Genomic DNA, 25,923 nt, shown 5'->3' with positions numbered 1-25,923 from the left:
AGTCTGGGGAGCGGCACTGGGGGTGGGGAGGCACGGGGGTGAACAGACGAGCAACTGAACCCCAGGGTGATAAGGGGGAAATCATCATGACTGTTGCACACTCGTGGCGAGAAGGAGAAACCTCGGAAGGGCAGGGGAGGTGCAACAGAGCAAGGTTTAAGCAAGACTCGGGCAGACTTGGCTGGCGCTCTGCCACCGGGTGTTCCTGTCACACAGAGGGGCCTGTGCGTGCTCGGGGGTCCCGGGCATGCCGAGACCTCCAGCTCCCCCAGCAGTGATGGAATCCTCTCCGCTCCAACGGGTTTGTGTGTCTGCGAGCTGAGAGCAGCCAGAACAGAGCGCCGCAGGCCTTGTCGGTCAGGACCAAGCAGGCAGGCCCATGGGCACCTATTCCCATAGAGAAGTGGATCATGACGGAACGGCACACTTTGCACATATGAAGAACATGCCTATATAAAATTCTGAGGTCTTTTTTGCCCAAAGACTTAGTATTTTTCTTTTCATCTTTGCCCCTTTCACCACGCCCTGGTTAAGCACCCCAGCAGGAGGGAAGAGGAAAGGAACGAACCCAAATATACAGAGTCTCCCTTCGCTGTATGAAGCCTCCCTGGGTGCTGCCCACTGACCAGGTGCAAGGCTCTGACGAGGGAGGATGCAGCCACCAAGGAGTCTAGTAACTGGAACACGTACCCCTTCGTTTGGATCCTGCACCCTTGGCTAGCTTAGCCAGTTGAGACCCACTTTGTCAAATAAGGCTGTCTGTTTGAATTTATTAACTCTGCATCCTCCAGACTGGCATTCATGAAAGCGATCTGCCTTTTAATTTTTAACTTCTTTGGTTTTGCCTTAGATGTAACTGAACCCCTGGAGAGCAGAAGCCTCTGGAACTGAGGGGACATGTGCGGTGTGAGCACAGCCACGCTCTGGGGATGATGCCCCACCAGGACCTCCTCCGTGGTCACTGCATGTGGTCTGTGCATGGGCAGGAGGACAGAAAGCAGCGAGAAACACCGCACTCCAGTGCCCCTCAGTTTCTTGTTGACATGGGCCCCACCTCAAGGAAGCAAGCAGTGGGACGCCAAGAGGCCAAGGCTGTAGATGCAGCAGTGACAGTCAGCTGAGGCCCACAAAGGTGCCCTCTGAGCTGCTTGGAAAGCACCGAGGAAACTCCCCAGCTGGCAGAAATCAACACCCTCACAGCATCACTGCCCACACTTACCAAAACGCACTTCCCGGGTTCAAGGCTCCAGAGGGAGCTCTCGGTGTTGATCTTGTGGGTGAACTTTCCTTCCATGAGGACGCGCTCCCCATTTTCCTCCAGCACGGCCACCCGGATGGAGCTGCTGCTGAGGGCCACAGAGACCTGGAACAGAGCAGAAGAGAATCATCTCGTGCTGGGAAGGTGGTGACCGGCGTGCTCCAAGGTGGGAGGGGACGGAGGTTTCCAAGGCGCCTGACCACACACTGCAGGAGAACAAGATGCAAAATCAGCCCGAGGGTCATCAGGCTCTCTGAATGACGCAAACCACACCAACCAATTCACACGTGAAGCAGCCTCTGCGTCATCATCTCCTTCAAGGAAACGCACTAGAAGATGTCTCGATATGCATAACGGTAACGTGGGGGGCTTTGCGGGAACCGCTGGTTTGCCGCCGCAAACTCTACTCCGGTTAGGGGAGGCCAACTCCCTGGGCAGAGGGCAAGCAGGGCCGGCAGCAGGGGGTGTGCTCCCCCCGACGCCCACCTTGCTGTCTGGCGTGGACAGCAGCCCTGCGCTGGAGGACACGCCCGGGCGGGGGGTGGGGGGGGGGTGGGAAGAGCAGCCACGTGCCCAGCTCTGCTGCCTGCCAGGAGCTGCTGTGCCATCTGTGGCCACAGCTCAGCTTTCACCCAGGAGGGTGAGGCCAGGTCCTCTGGTTTTATATTTTGCCTTTGTTCTCCCATCTCCTCATTCGCTGGAAACGCCCTCTCCCTGCTCTCACACGTCTGTCTCCACAACAGCGCTGGAGTTGCTGGACTGGGGGCTTTATTTCATGCGTGTACCCCGGCCAGCAGGATTCCAAGCACGTGGACCCCAGGACGTTCAGCAGATCAGTAAACAGTAGAGGAAAGAAAACAGAACTCCGGGTTTGTTTTTCCCCCACTTCTTTTAAGTTCTAAATTTTGTGTTTTATAATGTAAAAATCTTTTATAATAGTATTTACACAATGTCCGGCCTTTCTCACAGGTGGGTGGCGTCAGTCAAGGCGTCGAAACAGTCTGGAGATGGCCCTTCCACAGGTCACTTGCTAAGTGCTTATTAAATGCACTTGAAAAGAAACCCTCAGTGTCACAGAATTTTCAAACTGGAGTCTACACCTGTCAGTGGAATCTGATACTATAACCTACCTGTATTTTAAATAACCATAAATAAGAGATGGAAAGGAGAGAGATGCCTGCACACACCGTGTCCACATGCAGGCCCCAGTGGGGTCCTGTGAGCCCCAGCTCCAATTGCACCCAATTTCTGAGAGAATGTACCACTTAAGTCGGTTCTGCTAAGGCACAGGCACAACTCACTTCACTCCCAGCTGCCCAACAGCGGCCCAGCGCACTCCTAGACAGATGCAGACAATCGCTGGCCAAATCGGGTGTCCCTGACCACGAACTCGGATGTGCGGTGAACACGTGACAGAGCGGACCAAGGCTCCACCAGTCCTGGCTCCCAGGAGCAAGCTCACTTTAACAAATAAAATCCTCCAGCCAACTTTAGGTAACAGGATAATTTCCAAACCTGGGTGAGCTCACAACGCTCGTCTCTTACACAAAGGGGACGTACCCAAGCACCGAGGGGAAACCAGACCAGAGATGCTTCCAGGAGCTCCAGTTCAAGACGTCACTCTGGGAACAGGCGGCCATCTCCTGAACTCCATGGCCCAGAGAGATGACAGGAACAAAGCACGCACAGAAAAACCCCAGACAACACAGGGAAGAAGGGAGAGGCCAGGACAGAGAAACTTTCAACAGCTCTATGGAGAGGAAGGAGAGGCGTGTGGCGACAGACAGCACAGAGCAGGGACAAGCACAGCCGGGTGGCGCTGCCGGCTGGCAGTCAGCAGGTGTGGAGCGTGCAGGCAGAGCGGCTGAGGCAGTCCACGGGCAGCCGTGCCCGCGGAAGCCCCGTCAGAAGGGATAAGAACCCGCTGTGTGCCATGGAGCTACAGGGGGCCCTGCTCCAGAAAAACTGGCCGGCAGTCTGAGGGAACTGGGTGGACACCAGCCCAACACACTGCACGGCAAAGCCAGCCAGTCAACTCCTCAGCTGTGAGCAGCGACGGGAGAGGCAGACCTCAGACACGTAAAGGAGAAAACCATCAACATCAGCCCACATGCCAAAGAATGGGGAAGGTTTTTTTTTTCTTCTTCTTTTTTGCCACACCGCGCAGCATGCGGGATCCGACTAGGGATGGAACCCGTGCCCCCTGCAGTGGAAGTGTGGAATCCTAACCACTGGACCACCAGCGAATTCCCAATATATTTTTAAAATAAAAAAAATAACAGGGAACTAAGGATTGCATTCTGCGAGAAAAAGCAGCAGCACAAAAAGACAGACCTAGGTTTAAAAAAAAGTAAAGATTACAGAGCTAATTAGGAAAAAAGGGAATTCTAAAATATTTCCAATTTATACCCTCAGAGAGATCTGAGAAGATACGGTATCTACAGAATCAGAATAAAATATGAAAACAGAACTAGACAAAACAAACAAACACTTAGAAAAAAAGAGAGTGAAAATAAGATTTTCAACAGAAAGGCTGGAAGATAAAGTCAAAGAAATCAAGGTGGAGCCAGAAACCAATCCAGGCAATCAGTTTGGCATTCCAGAAACTGTGACGGCAACAAGACAATTTTCCAGAGCTTTAGAAAAATATGGTTTCAGTTTAAAAGGACCCACTGAGGGCTGAACAGAATGAATGAAAGATGACTTACACAAACTCATGACATTTCATACCACTGAGTATTTAAAATAAGGTCTTAAAAGTTCCAAATAGGAGGAAAAAAGTTTACTCACAAAGAACCGGAATGGAAGACATTTCTAGAATCAGTAACAGCGGATGTAAGAAAACAGGAGAATAAAACCTTCAGTCTTGTTTGGGGAGATTTTTCTTTTTTGGCCACACTACACGGCTTGCGGGATCTCAGTTCCCCGACCAGGGATCAAACCCGGGCCACAGCAGTGAAAGCCCAGGCTCCTAACCACTAGGCCAGCAGGGAACTCCCAGGAGAGTATTTTTTAAAGTTAGAATTCTATACAAACTCAAACCACAAAATAAGCAAAAGTTTAAAATAACCGCATTTTAAGACATTCAAGAACACTGCGTTTATTACCACACATCATTTCGAGAAGGTTACTTGAGTCTATACCACAACAAAATGAGGATGAAAACAGAGGAAGATCCTGGATGAGGAGGGGGGTCAAAATCCACTTATAAAATGAGTAAGTTCTGGGGATCTAATGTACAGCATGGTGACTGTAATTAACAAGACTAAACTGTACATTTGAAAGTTGCTAAGAGAGTAGAACTTAAAAGTTTTCATCACAAGAAAAAATTTATAACTATGTGAGGTGATGAATGTTAATTAAACTTATTGTGGGAATCATTTTGCTAAACATACACATCCCAAATAATTATGTTGTACACCTGAAATTAATACAGCATTATATGTCAAATATATCTCAGTAAAACTAGGGGAAAAAAAGAGGAAGATCCAACAAGGATCTAAAACACAGTGAATTTAATCTAGAAGTGCAGTGAAAAGAAGTTCGAGGATGCAAGCTATACAACCGAACTAGAAAATAATCAGTCCGGATGGGAGCCAGAGGTGAGAGGGTCTGCAGGAAGTGATTTCGAGACAATACACAGTACTAGTGAGAGACTGAGTAATTCTGAGATTATGATGAAAGTGTACTATTTTTTGACAAGAAAAAAAGAAAGACAGCCAGAAACTCCAGAAAAACAAAAAACTATACAAGAAACTACTGATCCAAAGGGATGTAATGAAAATGGAGTAAGGACGTGCAAAGCAGCTTGACAGGAGGAGCAGCAGAGACCAGAGCCCTGAGTGTAAGGGGTGGTGGGCTCAGAGTGCTTGCCCTCTCAGGGTCCCGACAGCCTGAGCCAGATGACACGGGAAATCCCAGGTCCCCTGAGACTTTCCCGGGCAGCCACCCTGGCTGGCAGGCAGGGCTGAGGCCCTGGGGGCATGGCGGCAAACACCAGAGACCAGAGCCGCCCTGGTGGGGCCGACAGAGGGAACGGGGGGCACATCATCTGTGCTGAAGGTGGGGCCACGAGGCTATTTATTCATACTTGACAACTTGACAACACATGCATAGAAAACATCTGCCAAAAGATCCCAGGAACTAGTACCGTGATTTCTGAGGTTGGGGTGGAGGCTGGTATAGGATAAAAGGGCAGAGGCAGGAAAGAAACTTCTCCTTGAACATTTTATTCTTTTGAAAAGATAAATGTCCTATGCATTCAAACAAAAAAAATTTTTTAACAGATAAATGCAGCCTATTAGCCTTTTCTGCTATGGAAGTTTCCTATAAAAAAGAGTCTTCCTACATTTTTTTCTAAACGCCTTCTAAGAAGGGAACACCGTGTAATAGAGCTTTTTAGCACAAATTCCTACAGCTGAATCAAGCTCTGGGGCACAGCGTCACTGTACAAGACATGCCCAGGGGCCTTGGTGCTGTTCTGGAAGGTTCCCATGGTGAGACGAGAGATGGCATGCAGCATGGCCGCGAGCCCACCAGCCAGCAGGAAGGACCTCATCCGTCAGTAAAGACCACGCACCATCTCTGAGAGGAAAGAGAGTGCCGAGAAGGAAAGTAATTCACTTGTCACTCAATGTCATCCAGTCATGACCGTGTGCAACAATATCATGACTTTTTCCACGCAAAAGACAACTGATCAGACAGGGTGGAGGTGGGAGCCGGGTCCTGCGCTCCGCTCCACCACCGTCTCACCAGACAGCGTGGCGCCTTAGCAGTTCATGTCTCCAGGAGAGCTCTCTCATCTGCAAAATGAGAAGTCAGACTAAAACTCTCCGGAGTTCAATTTTCCTGCATTAAAATCCTATGATTCAATGAAATGCCAGGTTTATAACCAGTCCCAGCTGACATTAGTGATCACACATACATCGTCCTGATGGCAAAGTTCCTTCTCCCTACCCCATGGCTACGCTGAGGAAAGAATGGGGAACTCGGCTACTTTTCCCTTGCAGAGCGGACAGAACAAAGAACATGATGAAGCAAAGACCTAACTACATTTCACTAATGAATGAAACCAAAGCTTCATTTTGAGAAGTTTTCCGTTAGATGAACCAGCAAAATGATAAAAACAACAAAGACAAAAAAACGGTTGCATGTAAAATAAGAATGCTTGAACTTAAAGTGTTACGCACATGCATTTATCTGTCCCCCACTACCCTTGAGAGGCAAATACGTTTCTACAGGAAAAAAATCCACAAGGAGTAAAGGAGGGGCAATGTTCTGAGGCCTCAAGCACCAAGCTACAGCTGAAGAAGAGGGGGCCCAGGATGCCCCTGCGTTAACCCTCAGTGCTCCCACATCTACCCATTACCCCCAACACCCCTGGCCCCTCACACACAGAGCTACCTACAAACCCAGAACAACTGAGACTTCATCAGCTGAGCCGCTACAATCACAGCTACCATCATGACGCTATCTGATAGGTGCCACAGACAAAAACCAAAAATAAACACTGCTGACATGTAGCTGTGACAGGTACCGCAGGGAAGAGCTGGAAAGGAGCCAGCCCAGAAAGAAAGTGGCAACTCAGAAAAAACCCTTAGGCCAGCAAAAGCCGAGAGATACAAAATAAACTTATCCCTAGGGTTTAAGTGAGGCATGCCTAAAACTCTTTAGATCACCAAGAACTAGAGAGACCATGAATTTTTCAAAGGTTGCAGTATAAAAGCGACCTGGAATTTGAAAGTTGCTAAGAGAGTAAATCTTAGGGGTTCTCATCACACACACACACACACACACACACACACACAGTTCTGTAATTCGGTGAGCACGTTAACCAGACTTATTGTGGTGATCACTTTGCAGTACACACAGATATCAAACCACTATATTGCACATCTGAAACTAATATAACATGGTATGCCAATTATACATCAATCTTTTAATGACATGGGGAAAAATACTATTGAAGGAGAAAAAAAAATTCAACCGCATAGGAGACTAGTGTAAAGTAAGTCAGCAGGTGTCACAAAGTGCCAACACTAGATAAATAAATGCCTTACGGGAAACACGCCTCTTCCAATCCCGGCGCCACAAACCCTCAGGCTCATCCACACCCCCCGAGTGGTGGGAGCACTGGCTCCAGAGCAAGCCAGCCTGGAGAGACCCTCACCGTCTCCGCGTTTCCCCCTGTGCGCACCGCAACGCCTCGAAGGGCTGCTGGGAAGAAGGGCCCGAGGGGTGCCCGGCCGCACGGAGCTGGTTGAGCCAACAGCCTGTTTACGCTCCGCACGGCACCTGCCACACCCTGGAACTGTGCTGGTGCACCTGCTGTCGTTACCTGAGCCCCACGCAGGTCAGCTCCAGAGCAGCAACCTTGTTCGAGTCTTGGGGAGCATCACGTGGTCAGTAAACGTCTAATGCAGAAATGAGCAAAACCCAGGGCTATCCTCAGGGAAAGCGAGGCCATCTCCTCCCAGAGGTCACAACAAGTGGATTGAGGAGGCAGAGATACCACTGAGGCGTGACGGTCTGTCCCTTAGCGCAGTGAGACGAAGGACAGGCGCCTCACAACACACTGCTCAGGGCACAGCAGCATCGTGAGACTGACACCCCAGTGACCAGTGTGCACCTCTGAGATGCTGTTTTCAATGGGAAGGTTTCCCGGATGGCTGTGGGAAGTTCAGCAAGAGATGTCAGGTAACCTGCGTCTCTTAAGTCAAAGAAAGAGAAAATAACTAGTTGTTTTTTTTTTTTTTGGCCGCACAGCGCAGCTTACGGGATCTTAGTTCCCCGACCAGGGATTGAACCCGCATCATCGGCAGTGAAAGCGCGGCATCCTAACCACTGGACCACCAGGGAAGTCCCCAAAATAACTAGCTTTAGGTTGGGCCTAACACAAGTGCTTCCAGAGAAAGCTCCAGAAGTTCATGGAGAAGTTAGAAGACAGACACTAGACCAGGAAGCTGTAACATTTTTAGCCAAGTAGTGAAGTACAGTAACCAACGCTTTTCATAATTTATTCGCCTACACACAAAGCAATCCTACCAAAAAACAAAATGAAAATCAACACCTGACCCACTAAAACTCCAAAGGATGCTGAACAAACTATTCTGACAAGGAAGGTCAGCCTGCACCCACTATGACCCACCACAATCAGAGGGAACACGGTCATCAAAAGTAGGACTCCGTGGGGATGACCCCTAGTTACCTGGTCTGACCTGGATCCTAAAGTCCATTGGGTCACGGGTCACTGAGCCCTGGTGAGATCTCCTGGGATGGGGTGGGAAAGGGAGAAAGGGAGGAACGAGCAGACAGTGCTGCTGCAGCCACCAGCCCCATGACGCCCTGACGCACACCCACGTGGAGCCGTGAAGGCTCAGGGGCTCCTGTCCTGCTCCTGTCTTCTGTGCTGCAGAATGAACTGCATTCGTCTCACACTGGCGGAAAGTAGCAGTATTCTAGAGGCTTCCCCGGGCCCCACCCAGACTCCTGCACAGGGCAGGCCTGTTTTAGGTAGAGCCTAGGAAACCAGGGAGGGAGCAGCAGGGGCCTCAGGACGGGGGTGGGGTGGAGGGGAGGCCTGGAGGGGCTCACTCACTGCCCAGAGCCTGGATCCACACACGTATCCAGACCAGCAAGAGCCACTTGACACGGCATCGTTTCTCGAAAATGTGTATGAAACTCAGCTTCTGTTTTACATGCTCTGGGACCTTCTCTTTTAAAGAAGCCAGCAGTTATGTCACTTTATAAAGTGAGGAGTGGGACACAGGGAAAACAGTATGAGCTTTAGAAGCAAACACACCTGCATCAAACCACAGCTTTACCACAGCACCCATTCAGCCATTCACTCCTCCAAAAACACTCGGACAGTGCTCACTGCCCCCGGCACAGCAAGAGGGAGGGAGACACACGGTGACCTCTCCATGTCAACCTGGAGAACCAAGTAACTGCTCTCGGCCTTAAGTTCTCATCTATAAAACATAAAAGATACTACTTACTTTGCAGGTTGTAGTTTCTCATTATGACTGAAATAAGGAAACAGTTTCTGGCATATATCGGAATGTTTTATATTATAGATTATAGTAACAATGTCCCATTTCACCTGAGAGTTTTTCCTTTAAAGTGATGCCTACCTATTTCCAACGAGCTACAATCATGTTATTCTCAGCAACATCCCCATGTAAACATCTCTCTCCCGCTAAAAGATTAAATTTCTACTCACTCAAGCTCCTTAAGATGGAGAAATCAACTAAAGCTGTAAATGTTACAACTCCGCAGAGCACAGGACTGGAAGTCCACTTGTCACTACAGAACCTATAGTTCTTTGCTTTCCCTCTTGGGACTCCACTTTCTCCATCTGTGAAATGGGTATAACAACAATTGCCTTGCCTACTCTGTAGTGCTTTTGCAGAGACTAAAGGCAATAAATGATATGAGAATACTGTCATTAAAAAACAACAACAACGACAAAGCTCAGGTTCTATTCACATAGGGGGCTGAGCCGGGTCTCATACTTGACGTGGTTAAAGAGGATGTGGGGTGGCAGGCTTGTGACTGCAGAAGAGAAGCGGTTTTGTGTTGGTGGCTAAGCGGGGAGACCAGCTCCAGTGAAGCCCACAGCCTGAAGCCTATGCCCCAAGGAAAGAAGCTGAGCAGAGAAGCTGGGAAGAGCCCCCGAGGTTACCTGCTTGCCCTTCACCACGTGCTTGGGCACCGGCACCTTGAGCTCCAGGTCAGTGTAGTCCTGGGACCAAGCGTAGTTCTCACGCACAGCACCATTGTAGCTGTCGGGGTTTCTCTGGAACTGCTCCTGCCTCCTGAGAAAGAACAAGAAGTAAGATGACAGCCCAGGCCCACACACAGGGCAGGAAGGCCACAGGGAACCCAGGTACATACTGTCTCTAGGTTGTGAGAATTTTCATCTAATCTCACTTGGCTTTGCATCTAAAACTCTCCCTCTCTCTGGGCGATTTCCTTTCTGACCCCCCCGCTCGGGCTTCCTGGGAGGTCACAGGAACAAAGAGAAAAGCCAAGGAGAAGACCCTGAGTGCAGCACCCTCAAGGTTAGGAAAAGTATCTGCCACCACAGTCCATGGCACAGCCTGGTCCTCCTGGTCTTCATGAAGCTTAGAAACCAGGCCAGCCCACAAACCAAAAAGCCTCATTAATAAAATCCTGGGGGGACTTCCCTGGTGGCACAGTGGTTAAGAATCTGCCTGCCAATGCAGGGGACATGGGTTCGAGCCCTGGTCCGGGAAGATCCCACATGCCGCGGAGCAACTAAGCCCGTGTGCCACAACTACTGAGCCTGCGCTCTAGAGCCTGCGAGCCACAACTACTGAGCCCACACACCACAACTACTGAAGCCTGCATGCCCTAGAGCCTGAGTGCCGCAACTACTGAGCCCGTGTGCTGCAACTACTGAAGACCGCGTGCCTGGAGCCCATGCTCCGCAACAAGAGAAGCCACCGCAATGAGAAGCCCGCGTACTGCAACGAAGAGTAGCCCCCACTCACCACAACTAGAGAAAGCCCGCGTGCAGCAACGAAGACCCAACGCAGCCAAAAAAAAAAAAAAAAAAAAAAAATCCTGGGGCTTGTGGGTGCCTGGTTTCTCATAAACTACTTGGCAGGGCGTATCTCTTAAAAAAAAAAAAAAAAGGCAAAACAAGTTCAGCCTACAGCTGCTCAACTTCAATCCTAATCCAACACCAGCCTCCATTTTCTCCCGGTAAATAAATGAAAGCCAAGGCAATGTACTAAACTGCAGGCTCTCCTAAGATGCGAGCAGTGTGCTTATGAGACAGCCTAGAAAAAACCCAGTCAGCCAAATCCTCCTGTACACGCATTACCAACCCAGCACAGATGCAAACAGGCATGGCCAAGAAGCTGATGTTAAAAATAAAATACAATAAAATACTTGCCACAGAATTTAACAGTGTTAATAATAGTATGAACACCATACAAAAATAAGTGTAGAGTCCATTATAGTGAGTTTTAGATCTAAATTAAAGACAGAAGCTTAGTCGGGGTGGAGGCAACACCTATGAGGAAGGACATCCCAAAAAACAGATTCACTCGGCCACCTTCTCCTGCCCTCGGAGAGCCCAGCAGATGCACCTGGTGGGAGAGGCCGACGGACGAGATTCCACTCACTGTGAGCGTCTGCATGTGTACAGATGGAAACACCCAGAAAAGGGTCAAGAACGCACGTACCCCATCAGCCCCTCACCTCTGGTCAGGAGGGGCTGGGAGCGGTGGTTAATGAGGGCGCACTTTTTCTGGCAAAAGTTTTAAGCCAAGAACATGCTTACCTCCTGTGGGTATGCCTTACACACCTCATATCTGAGGCTGGGCCTCCATCACAGCCCAGGCTCTCTGGGCTGGTAAACTGGTGGCTGCTACAGGCTGAACCACGTCCCCCAAAATTAATATGCTGAAGTCCTAACTCTCAGCACCTCATTTGGAGACAGGGTCTACACAGAGGTAATCCAGTTAGAATGAGGTCATTAGGGTGGGCCCTGATCCAATGGGACCGTGTCCTTAAAGGCAGAGAGATCCGGACACGAAGACACACGCACAGAGGGACAACGTGTAGAGACTCGGGGAAAAGACAGCCACATGGCGACGGCGATGCAGCTGCAAGTCAAGGGACGCTGAGGACCACCCCAGAAGCTGGAAGAGGCAAGGAAAGGTCCTACCCAGAGTCCCAAAGGGAATGCAGCCCTGCAACACCCTGATCCTGGACTTACGGCTCCACAGCTACGGGAAGATTTATTTCTGTTGATCTAAGCCACCCAGTTTGTGGTACTTTTTGCAGCAGTTTAGGTCAGGGGCAGGGCTGGGCACTGACCAATCAGAACAGATGCCAGCCCCAAACTACCCGCTCACGCGGCCAGGGAGGGATGGCGGGCCCCTGTGGGGACCTAGAACCACAGAGAAAGCAGGGTGGGGCAAAGGAGACAGGAACGGTCAAAGCCTGGTCACAGGGTGGTCAGAGTAAGCTTGATGTGGATGCCACCAATGCGAGCGTCTGCAAAGGGGGTTCAGTGATGAGAGGAAAGCTTTCAATATACTATAGAACTGACAAAGGACATGCAGCTTTTGTGCATGGTACAGGTTCAGTCTTCTAAGAAAACACACACACAAAGACGTGTGTGTATGTATAAAAGGAAGTCCATTAAGCCTCTGTGGTTGTCTCTGGGTAGCAGGATCACATGCAGTTTGATTTTCTTTTCGGTACCTTTAGGTATCGTCCAAATTCCCTACAATATGCAGACGCTTTACCACCAGGAGAAAAAGAGCTCTCTTTAAGAACACACTGACAGGAGACGATGATCTGCCCTGTGGCCCCCACTCCTGGGAGCTCTCCAGTGGCCACACCAGCCTGCTTGCCTCCTGAGCCCCTGAAACAGGTCCCGGGGACAGAGTGGCCCAAGACCCACGTGTCCCTGACCCACAGGCTTCCTCCTCGCTCTAGCACCTACCGCAGCTGTAAAGCTCACATCTGACAAACACTTGAACGTGCACAGAATACCGCCAATGAGCATCAAGTAACAGGAGGGAGTGGGAGGAGGCCTGACCCTCCCCGTACATCTTCTCTGTATGGCCTTTTGAATCGTGTGTGTACTTACCTATGTGAAATAATCAAGGTTATGAAAACACGGAAATAAAATACCCACACACAAAATAAAAGCCCATGTGGCCTGGCACTGGCAGAGGTTAGGAAATAAACCTAAGGACCCCTCAAAGTGGGGGGACAGCTACTTCCCATGACATACGGCTAAGCCCTTATCGGCTGCCATCCACGTGGGCCCTCCGACCAGGACGGGCAGCAGATGAGCAGAGGATGGGAGATGCCAGGAGGTCACACCTCCTCAAGGGGCCACCCTCCACCCCACGGGCGGCTGTGCTCAGGGAACCCCCTCCCCCAGAGCAGGAGGGGTGCTGCTCAGGCAGCATCGCAGGGGGGGCGGCTCAGCAGGCGCTTGCCCCCCTCCCCCAAGACCTGCACCTTCCCAGCGGAGCCAGGAAAGTCACTCCCAGCACAGAACAGCAAGCTGCTGGGCGTTTTTAACTCTCAAAATCCACCTTCTCTTTAAATACAGTTGATTATTTCCAGCCAACAGTGTGCAACAGTAAGTCTCCTGCCATGTGCAGGTGCTCTGGGCCCCCGCCCTCACCCTGTCCCCCCTGACCAGCCTGCGGCCACACCCCTGCAGCTGCTGGCCAGCGCTGGGGGTGGGGAAGGGGGAAGGAGGGCAGGGAGTGGGCAGGGCGGGAGGAGGGGCATGAGTCAGCAGCCAGGGTGCTGCGGCGGGGTGGGGCTGGCCACAGGCCTCACTGCAGCCCCCATGCCTGAGGAGCCGCAGCACCGGATTACAGGGTTGCGACCGTGTTAAAGGAAAAGCCAGGCCCTGTATCTCCAAGGGACCGGCTCTGCTGGGCAGACGCCCACAGCCAGCATCACCTGCACAGGTGGGAGATGAGCTCAGGCCGCCCCCACTCTCCCCCTCCACGCCCCTGCACCACGGCAGCGTGGGAATTAGAACAGCCAGTGGCAAGTAGGAGGAGTTGTGGGTAAAAGGGGTCACAGCCCCCAGACAAAGGCTTTTGTGCAGGAGGCTGGAGCCCATACAGGGAATGGGTTATAATTCGGGGAGCAGCCGGGGCTGCTCTCAAGCCCCTTCCCAGCCTCCCGGGGTTGAGAGTGGCTCCCCCTGCGTGAAGACAGGTGCTGGGCAGTACTCACCAGGTTCCCAGAGCCAGAAAGAGCTGCTTTCACCCTGGAACATCCTGCCTCCACACACTCACACTTGCCCCTCATGACCTAAGGCAAAGGCCACCTCTCCACTGTCCTCAGTGGTGTCCAGATGCGACAGCTCTGGCCACACCTCCCTACCCACCTGTAGATGCCACTGCCCCTGAACCCAGTGGGAGGGGCCAGGGCTTATGCGTGCACGAGCACACGTGGCATGCGTGGGTATGTGTGCATGAGCACACCATGCGACCGTGTGTGCTGTAAGCATGTGTGTGGTGTACGTGTGTGGTATAAGCATGTGCGTGGTGTGTGTGCGTGTGCGGGGTGTATTAGGAACCCAGTGGGAGGGGTCAGGGCTTATGCGTCCACAAGCACACGTGGCGTGCGTGGGTATGTGTGCATGAGCACACCAAGCGACCATGTGTGCTGTAAGCATGTGCGTGGTGTGCGCGTGTGGTGTAAGCATGTGTGTGGCGTGTGTGCGGGGTGTATTAGGTGGTCAGCAGACAGCAGCTCATCCGTTCTCTTCACAGACCAGCTCCATCTGTCATCGACTTCCTTCTCTTCTCACTGATCCCACCATATCCCACATGTGGATGGGAGCCACAGCCACTGGAAACACAGTGATTTTTCCTCTGGATTTCTGCATTTTCCAACCTATACAAAGTGAGCATTGTTAGAACACTTGCCCACCTCGGAGCCCCAACTCCCTGCTTCGGAAGCCCAGCACCAACTGTGCCCTCCTGGAAGCAGGTCCACGGGCAGCGTTCTCAGCACTGCAATGTGCCTGGCGGGGCCTGGATCCTTAGCCATTGTGACTGTCTGGGATGGCCACGCCACACCACGTCACACTTCACCTCTGCAGCTTAGAAAGGAAAGGGTCAGATGGCAGCATCTGTCCACATGACCTGCCCAGAGGGCGCTCTGCACCAGGCGGCCCACCGTCCTCCCCAGCCTCCTGCCCAGTCTCCTCTGGGGCCTCCCACCTGCAGGATCCTTTTTAGTACCTGCCTCTTCTCAGCTCCTCAGGCAACAGGAGCCAACACCACCGGGCCCCAGGTGTGGGGCTCAGAGTCCTCTACGCCAGGCCTAGTGGTCACTGAAAACCCCGTGTCCACAGCACTCAAGGCCCGAGGCCGACCCCATGTCACTGGGTGCCAGCCATGAAACCTCAAGCAGGTCATGGCACTCCGGTCCCTGGTCCCCAACCATAAAACCAGAATACTGACAGCTCTGTCCCAAAGAGTGGCCAAGAAGAGCAAGCAAGACAAACATGTAAAATGGCCAAAACGGGAAAATGTTCAGGGTCACCACCCTCCGCGCGCTGGATCACTGCCCTCTTCAGTGCCTTCCCACCCAGTCAGAAAGTCTGCCTATGGATGCAAGGCTCAACAAGTGACTTTTATGAATAGAGATTTCTTGACCTTCTGGGGCATTCAGGGAGGGAAGTTATGCATTTTGCCTAATAACCTTACAGTTTTACCCTTGAGTTTCTTTTTAAAAATCTAGCATCAATAAGTTTATCTACATTGATCTCACCAGTTTAGCATCTGCCACCAATCGGTCTCCCCAGATAGTGGGGGGCCTGCCTCACCAACAGGACCAGAGCCCCTGGAGAGGCAGCTAGTCTCCAGTCGGCCTAAGCTAAATAGTCCCCTGAGAGCAAAGATGTCATTCAAGGTGAGGAGGGTCCCATGAGAGGCACACATGAGACCCCCAGAGGGCTCCTGCTGGCCAAAGATGGGACAATTTGAGCATCAAAAAGAATAATGTGAAATAGTTAAAGATCCATGAGATCATAAAACCCCAGTGGTCACCTCTGGTAAGCAGAGTATAGCTCAGTCTGAAAATTAATTTAAAAAACAAAAGGTTCTACAGGAACTGGAATTTCAGAAAAGCCAAGTCCCTCTATAAGGATTCCAGATAGTAAATGAAGGTGTAACAGAATGAGAAAATCACCACTGTGTAAACTGCAATGGAAACGTGAGTCTGGGCAGCACCCCTTGACAGACGCTGAGCACTAGGTGAGCGGCGGATGGGAGTCTGCCCACGGAAGGATCAGAAAATCACCTATGTCCGCAACAGCCAGATACCAGGCACCTCCTGAGAGAGCCTCACCTTTGCTGTAGTCCTGCACCAACGCTGGGCCTTAAATTCACTCCACCCCACAGGTCTAATCACTGGACTATAGGGAGCACAAGGGACAGAGAACATGTTCATCAAAACCACGTACATAGGGACTTCCCTGGTGGTGCAGTGGTTAAGAATCCACCTGCCACTGCAGGGGACACGGGTTCGACCCTGGTCCGGGAAGATCCCACATGCCGCGGAGCAACTGAGTCCGTGCGCCACAACTACTGAGCCCACGCGCCACAACTACTGAAGCCCACGTGCCCTACAGCCCACATTATTGCAGCTACTGAGCCTGCATGCTGCAACTACTGAAGCCCGCGTGCCTAGAGCCCATGCTCCGCAACAAGAGGAGCCACTGCAATGAGAAGCCCACGCACCACAATGAAGAGTAGCCCCCACTCGCTGCAACTAGAGAAAGGCCGCGCACAGCAACGAAGACCCAACGCAGCCAGAAAAACAACAACAACACCAAAAAAAAATAAAACCAGCCAAGTCCAGAATTTGGAAAATTACAATAGACAAAACTCTAAGTTTCTTTACAAATAAATGGCATAAAATGAAAAAAGAGAAGGGAAATGATTCTAAATTAAGAGACTTAGAAGATACAGCAACCAAATGTAATGTTTGGACCTGCTGGAATACTATTTTGAAAAACCCAACTGAAAAAAGACATTTTGAGACAATCAGGAAAGAGTGAACACAGACTGGACATCAGATGATTATAAGGAACCATAAATTTGTAAGTTATGATAATTACCTTAAGCCCTTATTTTTTTACTGAAGTATATATATGGGTCAAGTCTGTGATTTCTGGGATTTGCCATATCAAAAAAAAAAAAAAAGTCTGGGATTAGGGAGAGAAATGAAACATGAATCATAACATGCTGCTAACAAGGAAGGGGGGGAACCTCGTGGACATTCGTTGTGCTACGCTTTCCTTTTTGTGTCACAAAACCTGAAGGATTTGTCTTGGCTATGCACCCAGGAGTGGGCCTGCTGGGTCAAGAGTGTAAAAGTAAGCATCCCACCCTTAAGAGGCAGTGCAAACTCATTTCCAAGGGCTGCCCCAATTCACGTGCACCAGTGGTGTGCACGGGGTCCCGCCAACCCACAGGGTCATGTTCAACACGGGCATACTTTCTAAAGTTTTATCAAGTAAAAATATATACAAAATAGTATTTCCGTATGGTCTTGATTCACATTTCCCTGCGTATTAATGTTAACTGGCCGTATATGCGACTCATTTCTGCGAAATTCCTGCCACGGCTTTTGTTTGTGCTTTCCCTGGTTTGAAGAAGTTCTCTATAAACTTTTGATAAGAATTCTTCGTTGGTTTCATAGTTTACAAACGCCTTCTCCCAGTTTATTAACTTGTCTTCCTATTTCCTTCCAGATGTTTGATTAACTCAAGCTCCATCACTACCATCAAAAGATCTTCACAGCTCCTCACCTCCCAGAGGTCTGAAGGGTGTCGTCGCGCCTATTTTCTAACAGGAATACTCTGATTTTTTAATCTCTACTTTTTGGAGTTATTACTCCCTTTGCATTCAACATGGTTTCCTTGTGTAGTCTTTTCTTCTCTTGACCAGTTGTACCAGGAGCTCGTCTAAATATAAAGGGAAAGTCCAGCTGAGAAACACAGAGGGGCCAGCTGGGGACAGGACTGGCCCGTGGTCACTGCGTGCACCAGCCCGGCTCCTCCAGGATGCCTTCCATTCCTTAGCGCCCACTCACGGCCAAGGCACTGTCAGGAAGGCTCAGTTTAATAAAAAAATTCTTACAAAAAGTATATTTTGAAAATGTGCTTTTAACATTGTAAAATTAATTCTGTAGCACAGTTAAAAATATGAGACGATTCTATATTTACCTAAAATAAATGAGGCAAGGTGCTTGGAGTCTCATGATACGCCCATGAGTCATTTGACAGGTGTTAATGCAAATTTAGGGAACGTCCTTGACAATCTGTATCAGATGGTCAGCCAACAAAAACATAATCAATATTTACTAAGAACTCTTCTAATTAACTAAAGATATAAGTTGGTTATAGTGAGACTTTTTCTTAAATCGTGTTAATTACTTCAACAAGGGAAGGAGGCATTCCAATTTTTTACAAGTATATAAATGTGAAATATACATTTTAAAACAAAAACTAGATAACCTACTCCATAAGTATTCTGAATTCTTAGTCTTTAACTCAATTTTCTATTCCTAGTCATCCAAAATCAGGACAGTTATGACCAGCTTTACTATTTCAAGTCCCAACAGACTTCCCAATTGAGGAATACAAGCATACCTCAGAGATATGGTGGGTTCTGTCCCAGACCACCACACCACCACAATAAAGTGAGTCACATGAATTTTCTGGTTTCCTAATGCATGTAGAAGTTATATGTACTCTACACTATACCATATAACTATTCTGTAGTCTGTTAAGTGTGCAATAGCATTATGTCTAAAAAGACAATGTACATACATTAATTAAAAATATTTTATCAGCGAGTCATAATCTTTGTGCTGATGGAGGGTCTTGCCTTGGTGTTGGTGGCTGCTGACTGATCAGGGTGGTGGACGCTGAAGGCTGGGGTGGCCGTGGCCATTTCTTAAAACAAGACAGCAATGAAGTCCACCGCATCGATTGACTCTTCCTTTCACGAATGATTTCTCTAGCAGGCAATGCTGTTCGACAGCATTTTACCCACAGGAGAACTTCTTTCAAAACTGGAGTCAATCCCCTCAAACCCTGCTGCTAAGTTGATGTAATATTTAAATCCTCTGCTGTCATTTCAACAGTCTTCACAGCATCTTCACCAGCAGATTCCATCTCAAGAAATCACTCTGCTCATCCATAAGAAGCAACTCCTCATCCGTTAAAAGTTTTATGTTTATAACAAATATAATAATAATGAAAAGGTTTGAAATATTGGGAGAAGTACCAAAATGTGACACCGAGACCTGAAGTGAGCAGACGCTGCTGGGAAAACGGCGCTGCAAGGCCTGCTTGACAGAGGGCTGCCGCAGACCTCCAATTCGTAGGAAACACAGTATCTGCGAAGCACGGTAAAGCAAAGCGCAATAAAGTGAGGTATAGCCTGCAATTAGACCAGAGGAAAACAGCACCCAAACCTCAGAAGGGGTGAACCCAGCAACAGAGCCACCTGTCAGAAACGCCTGCATCAGAAGCTGCCCGTGGAGACAGTGTGACAAGGGGCAAGAGGTTCAGTGAGGGGACGAAATGGAATCCAAAACAGATGCATGCATGAGAACCGAGCACTGCCACACGCTCACCACAGATGCAGACGAGAAGCCACACCTGGCTGCAACATCAACAAGCCTCAGCACTCAGCCCCTGCCTGCATTAGCACTGACTATTCATGACAGCAACTTCCCCAAAGAGCCCTCAACTCTTCCATGAATGTAAACTCAACCCCCAGTTTACACCCAGCCTCTGAATCCACCCTCAAAATCATAGCCTTGCAGTTTCCACCAATCCTGACTATCCTCACCCAGTCCTAATCAAGACTCCCACCCCACGTTCTCACTTTGAAAGACCCACCTTATATCAAACTTCTAATTCTCAACAAGTTCTGGCCTTACCACCCCCCTCCGAGAGGCTGTCAGAGCTTTGGAGGTGGTACTGTCCCTCCCGAGGTGAGCAATACTCAGCTGTCTCACCAACAGATGACATGGTGGTCTCTGGGGCTGCCGTATGCAGGCATGCAACGTGCACATGCGATGTGCATGTCAGGACCCAGCAGGGTGGCTCTGAACCCATAGGGTCTGCTCTTTCTGATGCTGACATCCCATAATAAGTGAAGTGCATCAAGTCCTACTTCAGGTGGACCACGTTGTGATGAATGAAAAGTACCACACTGGAGGAGAGAGATCGGCGTTACTTTTATTGAAAGGAAAAATCAAAAAAATAGGAAAGAAGGAAACTTGGGAGGGCTGAGGAGGGCTTCCCTGGGCCCAGGTGAAGAGGCGGTGAAAGTGTCAGGGTTGAGGGGCAAGCCTCAGGCCGTACAATCGGCTGGCCACCTCTGTCCTGGTGACAAAAGGAACCCGTTAATGACACCACCACTATCACTGTCAAAGAATTTACAGCCCAATCCGGGAAAGTCGTGTGCCCAGCCCAAGATGAAAGGTGCAAAGTGTTAGCTGCCAGCGCCAGGCTGTCCAGTACCTGCGAGCACTGAGGGACTTCGGGGGGGGGGGGGCAGGGCAGGAGAACGTGGACACCCCGAGACGGGGAGCAAGGGGAGGCGTAGCAAGGGGACACGGAAATCAGGGGAGTCCCGAGGACCTCGGCAGGTCAGGGCCTGAGGTGGCAAAAGGCAATTCTACCCACAAGTCTTGAGCCACGAAGAAATGACCTTGATACCGAGTACTGAGAAGGCTCGTTTTTTTCAAAGGTGAGCCAGCTAATGTAAGTTCTACTTTGTCCTATCCTCAAGGTGTTTTACTGAGACGTCGTCTGAAATACTACAGGTCACAGGATGGCAAATGACAGCCCGGCACCTGTTTGGTAAATAAAGTTTTATTGGAAAGCATGCTATAGTAATCCATTTACAAAGCGTCTCCGGCTGCTTCTGGCTCTAGAATGCATGGCCTGCAAAGCCTGAAATATTTACCAGCTGGCCCTTCAAATTAGCTTATGTAGTTTTGGAATTGGGGGGCTGGTTTTGGTGTGTTTGTTTGGTTAGTTTTGGTTTTTTGGTTTTGGTATTTTTGAAAAGCCATGTTAAGTTTGAAAAAAAAAACTTTTAAAAGGCATCAACTTTAATCAGTAACAAAACATCTGAAATGAAAGCGACTCCTATCACTAGGACATGTGGTCAGGTCACTTGGGATGGGGCCTCCTCCACTCCCAGGGGCTCCATCCTGGGAAGGGGCGGCATGGAACAGCAGACGCACAAGGGATTCAGGATGATCAGCTACGACCACTCACACCCTCTCTGGGCTGCAGGTTCTTCATCTCCTTTTCACCTCCCAGGATTCTTAGGTGAGAATCATGTGGAAGTGTATGCACACAGTGCACCTGGTAACAGACATGCTCTGTGTGGTTTTTTTTTTTTTAATTTATTTATTTATTTAGTTAGTTAGTTTTGGCTGTGTTGGGTCTTCGTTTCTGCGCGAGGGCTTTCTCTACTTGCGGCGAGCGGGGGCCACTCTTCATCGCGGTGTGCGGGCCTCTCACTGCCGCGGCCTCTCTTGTTGCGGAGCACAAGCTCCAGACGCGCAGGCTCAGTAGTTGTGGCTCACGGGCCTAGTGGCTCCGTGGCATGTGGGATCTTCCCAGACCAGGGCTCGAACCCGTGTCCCCTGCACCGGCAGGCAGACTCTCAACCACTGCGCCACCAGGGAAGCCTCGCTCTGTGTGATTTTATCTAGTGTTTCTCTCCCATAAACTACCACCCGCAACTCCTCAAGGAAGAAACCAAATGCCCTTTCATCCTGGAAGCTGTCTGCTGTCCTCTTCTCTCAACATCTTCCTGACCGTCCCACCGACGGGACGACCTCACCCACAGAGCGAGGTGGGCATGCCTGCATCTCTCCAGTCCAGACCACAGAGAGAGGAGGATGAGGCCCAGAAAAAAGAGAGGTAGGGGAATTAAAATAGAGACCAGAAGGGATGCCAAGGATCACCAAGATAATTCTGAAGAAGAAGAAAAACAAGGGGGGAGAACAGCCCCTGCTGATGTCAAGTGTGATCCTGGCACTCGGAGCGAATGGCCAGCAGGGAGAACACCCAGCCCTGAACCAGCCCCTCCCACGGAGACCAAGGTGGCACACAGGTGGGAAAGAATGGCTGCTTGACAAAGGGCAAAAAACTAAACCTATATGTGAAAAACACACTTGTCTTTAAAAATTTTATAGGGAAATGTTTTTATTAAATCCAAGTAGAGAAGTACTAACAAGACACCTTATATCATAGAAAAGACTGATCATTTAAATCTAAACTAAATGTGGGCTTCCCTGGTGGTGCAGTGGTTAAGAACCCGCCTGCCAATGCAGGGGACACGGGTTCGAGCCCTGGTCCGGGAAGATTCCACATGCCGCAGAGCAACTAAGCCCGTGCACCACAACTACTGAGCCTGCGCTCTAGAGCCTGCGAGCCAGAAGTACTGAGCTCGCGTGCCACGACTACTGAAGCCCGTGCGCCTAGAGCCCGTGCTCCGCAACAAAGAGAAGCCACCGCAATGAGAAGCCTGCGCACTGCAACAAAGAGTAGTCCCCGCTCGCGGCAACTAGAGAAAGCCCGCGCACAGCAACGAAGACCCAACGCAGCCAAAAATAAATAAATAAATAAATTTAAAAAAAAAAAAAAAAGGTAGGCCACAGAGAGGAGGAAGATCTGTGACACATAACCAACAAAGAACTGGAACATATAAACAATTTCTACAAATCAGTAACAGAAATAGGAAAGTCGGCAAGGGCTATAAAGAGGACATTCAGAGAGAAGGAACCGAACTGCCACTGAGCACAGGGCTGCATGGTCTCCCGAGTAACTGCAATCACGGCCAAAATGATGGACTCCCTCATCGACTGACAGAAAGGAAAGGAAACCACTGAGGTAATCAGAGAGCAGGGCAGGAGGAACGTAACTTTCCATACACCGCTGGAGGGTGCACACCCTAGAACGGCACTTCTCAGAGCACGGGGCATAAAATCTACATGTGGAACAGAACACAAAATGGAACAGACAATGGGAAGCTGTATTGCAGAGAAAGAGCCAGCACAGCTTCATGGCGCTGCCCCCATGTTGGTACCGGGCATCTGAGGGCACAGCCAAGACAGTGTGCAAGTCGTTGACTGGGAGAACCTATCACACACGCAGGAGAGGAACTGCACCATGGTCAGGAGAGGTCAGGAGTCGAGAGAGGGTCACGGGGCCAGGAGGGAGGAGGGTCCTGGGGTAGAAAGAGGGTCACAGAGTGAGGAGGACACCACATCAGAAATTATCTAGTAACCAGTGGGGGTGAACAAACAAATGACAGCAGGTTCAATCAGTGGCCCGGTGTATGAGGCTGATTAACTGGAAACAGAGCTTAAAGATGAAGGGTAACGACTGAGTGGTGCTAGCGTTGGGGGAAGGACACACCCAGCATCACAAGAGAGCAACAGAAGAAGCTGGGGGCTCACAGTCAACCAATCAATCACAAAAGTAGGAACACCTCCTACAGCACACATCCAAGCTGGGACACCGAATTCACCTATTAGAAGGATTTGCTAATTGCATCGCAGGTGCAGGTGACAGGCGCCATGCTCTGGTTCTCAGAGAAAGGTACAAAGATTTTAATATATTTCCAGAAAGAGAGATATAAAAATTAGGAGACAAGCATGTACACTGACAGGGCCCAGAGGCAGGGGCGCCCAGCAGCAGTGAGCTCATCCACTGCCACATACGGTTTCTAAACACTGTCCTCAAACAAAGCAATCAGGCTCCTTGGAGAATGGGTGGAAGAGAAAATACGAGATGAGCCTGGAGCACCTGGCAGTGCCAGAAAGTAAGGAAGTGCTCAAAAAACCACAGGATGCAGAATGTCAAAAGGACAAAGAGGCCAACCGAGAGCTCCCAATGGGCAGAGCTGGAACTGAAATGAGTGGCTAAATATATAAAACAGCACTGGATTATCATGTAGAGAATAGGGACTTCCCTGGTGGTCCAGTGGGTAAGACTCCGCACTCCCAACGCAGGGGGCCCAGGTTCGATCCCTGGTCGGGGAACTAGATCCCGCATGCATGCCGCAACTGAGAGTTGCTCAGAAAGGTCACAGAGCCGCACCTCCGGTCAAGGGAGCCACTCGGAGGCTTGGCAGGTAGGAGGAGGGTGCCTATGACCCCGGTGAGCAAGGGAGGCGCACAGCTCCAAGCCAGCTCTGCCACTGACTTGCCGTGAGACTCTGAGCGGATGCCTCAAGCTTCTCACCTGTAAAATGGGGACGCGTTAGTACCGACCTCAGAGATGTGAGGATTAAATGGGTCGAGATATATATAAAGCGCTCAGAGCAGAGCCTGGCCCAGAGCAGGTGTCACAATCATCAACATCTTTACTCATCTGGATCATCAGTCCTGTAAACACTGCCACTGTTTTGTCAAACAGAAGAAGCGGTCATGCCAGGCAAGACCTGGGCTTTTAAAACCAGGGTTCAGAATTTAATCAAAAAGTGATGGGTAGTCACCACAGTGTTGGAACAGGGAGTGACATCATTTGATTGTTTTAAAAGGTCCCTGCAAGGTTGCCGTGTGGAGGCGATCGGATGGCAGGACGCCCACTGCGTGGGAAAGGAGGCTGGTCAGTGCCGGCGGGAGTCGGGGTGGTGGGGTGTCGGCAGGGATGGGAAGAGCTGCGGAGGCGAGGGTGCTGGGGGCCCCAGCCTGCAGGCGGCACAGGAGCCTGAAGGGTGGCAGGAGGGCGAGCACCTGGAGGGCCGGCAGAGCCCGACACTCAGAACGTGGGGGCTGAGGGTGGAGGGCCGGGTGACCCCCACTGGAGGCCTGCCTCACCTCACCCACCCGCTTTTCTCAGCCCGCTCATCCCATCCTTTCCCCTCACCGCCAACCTCTACCAGGACCAGGCTTCCTCCCTGATGTCAAGAGGGGTGAATCTCCCCCTTCACACTCAACACCAGGACACAGACGACACCGCAGACACACACACAGCAGGCACGGTGTTATCTGCTCATCCTGCACTTACACTCAGGCAGCCACATGCATAGCTGTCATGGGGTCCCATATGAGATCACAATCTTCCAGAAGAAAAACCACACCTAACATGGGGTCTAACACACTGGTATACAGTTGGGACAAGTTTTGAACAAATTAAATGTAAACCACAGAACTTATGAAATACATACATCATAATCTTATGGAAGACCTCCCCCTGTTTCCTTTAAATCCATCCAAAAAGCTTCAAGTTACCAATGTCTGAGTTTTGTTTTCAATCTCACAAGAACACCCTGGAACTCTAAGTAGAGATGCAGTCCATCTCCTCAGCTGTGAAGGCCCGGAGTTATCAGGGGTGGAGAGGGGTTTCCACTGCAGCCTAAGGCCCAGCCTGGAGGTGTCCTATTGCGGGTCAGCCCTCACGTCAGCCTTCTGCATATGCACCAGCTTCCTCTCAGTAAAGCCTAGAATGTCTTTTCTGCAGGCAAAAACGCACATCTGGAATTCAAGATCATAATCCATTAAATTCTGATAAGTAAATATCGATCACGAACTGAAGGCCCGGTGCACTGAAACAGGACCTTGGCATAAGACTGGGTGGCAGCCTGGGGGCAGCTGCAGGTCCAGGCCCTGTCCGGCCATTTCTTCTTTTTTTTTTAAGTTTTATTTATTTATTTATTTATTTTTGGCTGTGTTGGGTCTTCGTTTCTGTGCGAGGGCTTTCTCCAGTTGCGGCAAGCGGGGGCCACTCTTCATCGCGGTGCGCGGGCCTCTCTTGTTGCGGAGCACAGGCTCCAGACGCGCAGGCTCAGCAGTTGTGGCTCACGGGCCTAGTTGCTCCGCGGCATGTGGGATCTTCCCAGACCAGGGCTCGAACCCGTGTCCCCTGCATTGGCAGGCAGACTCTCAACCGCTGCGCCACCAGGGAAGCCCCTGTCCGGCCATTTCTGTCCTCTCTGCTCTCCAGCTCCCTGAGATGGAGCTGGCCTGGCTCCTCCACCCCCACCTCAGGTTCCCGCTGCCTGGCTCTCGCCCGCCCCCTAGACTGTTAAGTCCAAACAGAAAAAGTCAGGCAGGGGAAGCAGCCCTCTTCTCAGCCAGGCATTCGC

At 50.3% G+C, this 25,923-nt stretch overlaps 1 protein-coding gene across 3 annotated transcripts in view; it reads right to left on the bottom strand.

Moving 5' to 3' along the window:
• The window catches only part of NUDCD3 (NudC domain containing 3), a 74,068-nt gene that overhangs the window by 13,831 nt on the left and 34,314 nt on the right, over window positions 1-25,923 (bottom strand). For all 3 annotated transcript variants that reach the window (XM_082399885.1, XM_082399884.1, XM_082399883.1), the window contains exons 3-4: window positions 9,942-10,074; window positions 1,220-1,363 (exon numbers count right to left, since the gene is read on the bottom strand). In XM_082399885.1, the coding sequence (XP_082256011.1) occupies window positions 1,220-1,363; window positions 9,942-10,074 (277 nt within the window). The remainder of the gene's footprint in view (window positions 1-1,219; window positions 1,364-9,941; window positions 10,075-25,923) is intronic.

This window comes from Balaenoptera borealis (assembly GCF_965194805.1).
Source record: "Balaenoptera borealis genome assembly, chromosome: 7".
NCBI classification, from domain to species: Eukaryota; Metazoa; Chordata; class Mammalia; order Artiodactyla; family Balaenopteridae; genus Balaenoptera; species Balaenoptera borealis.
The sequence above is the reverse complement of the archived record's forward strand: the minus strand, read 5'-3'. Positions and strand labels throughout refer to the sequence as shown.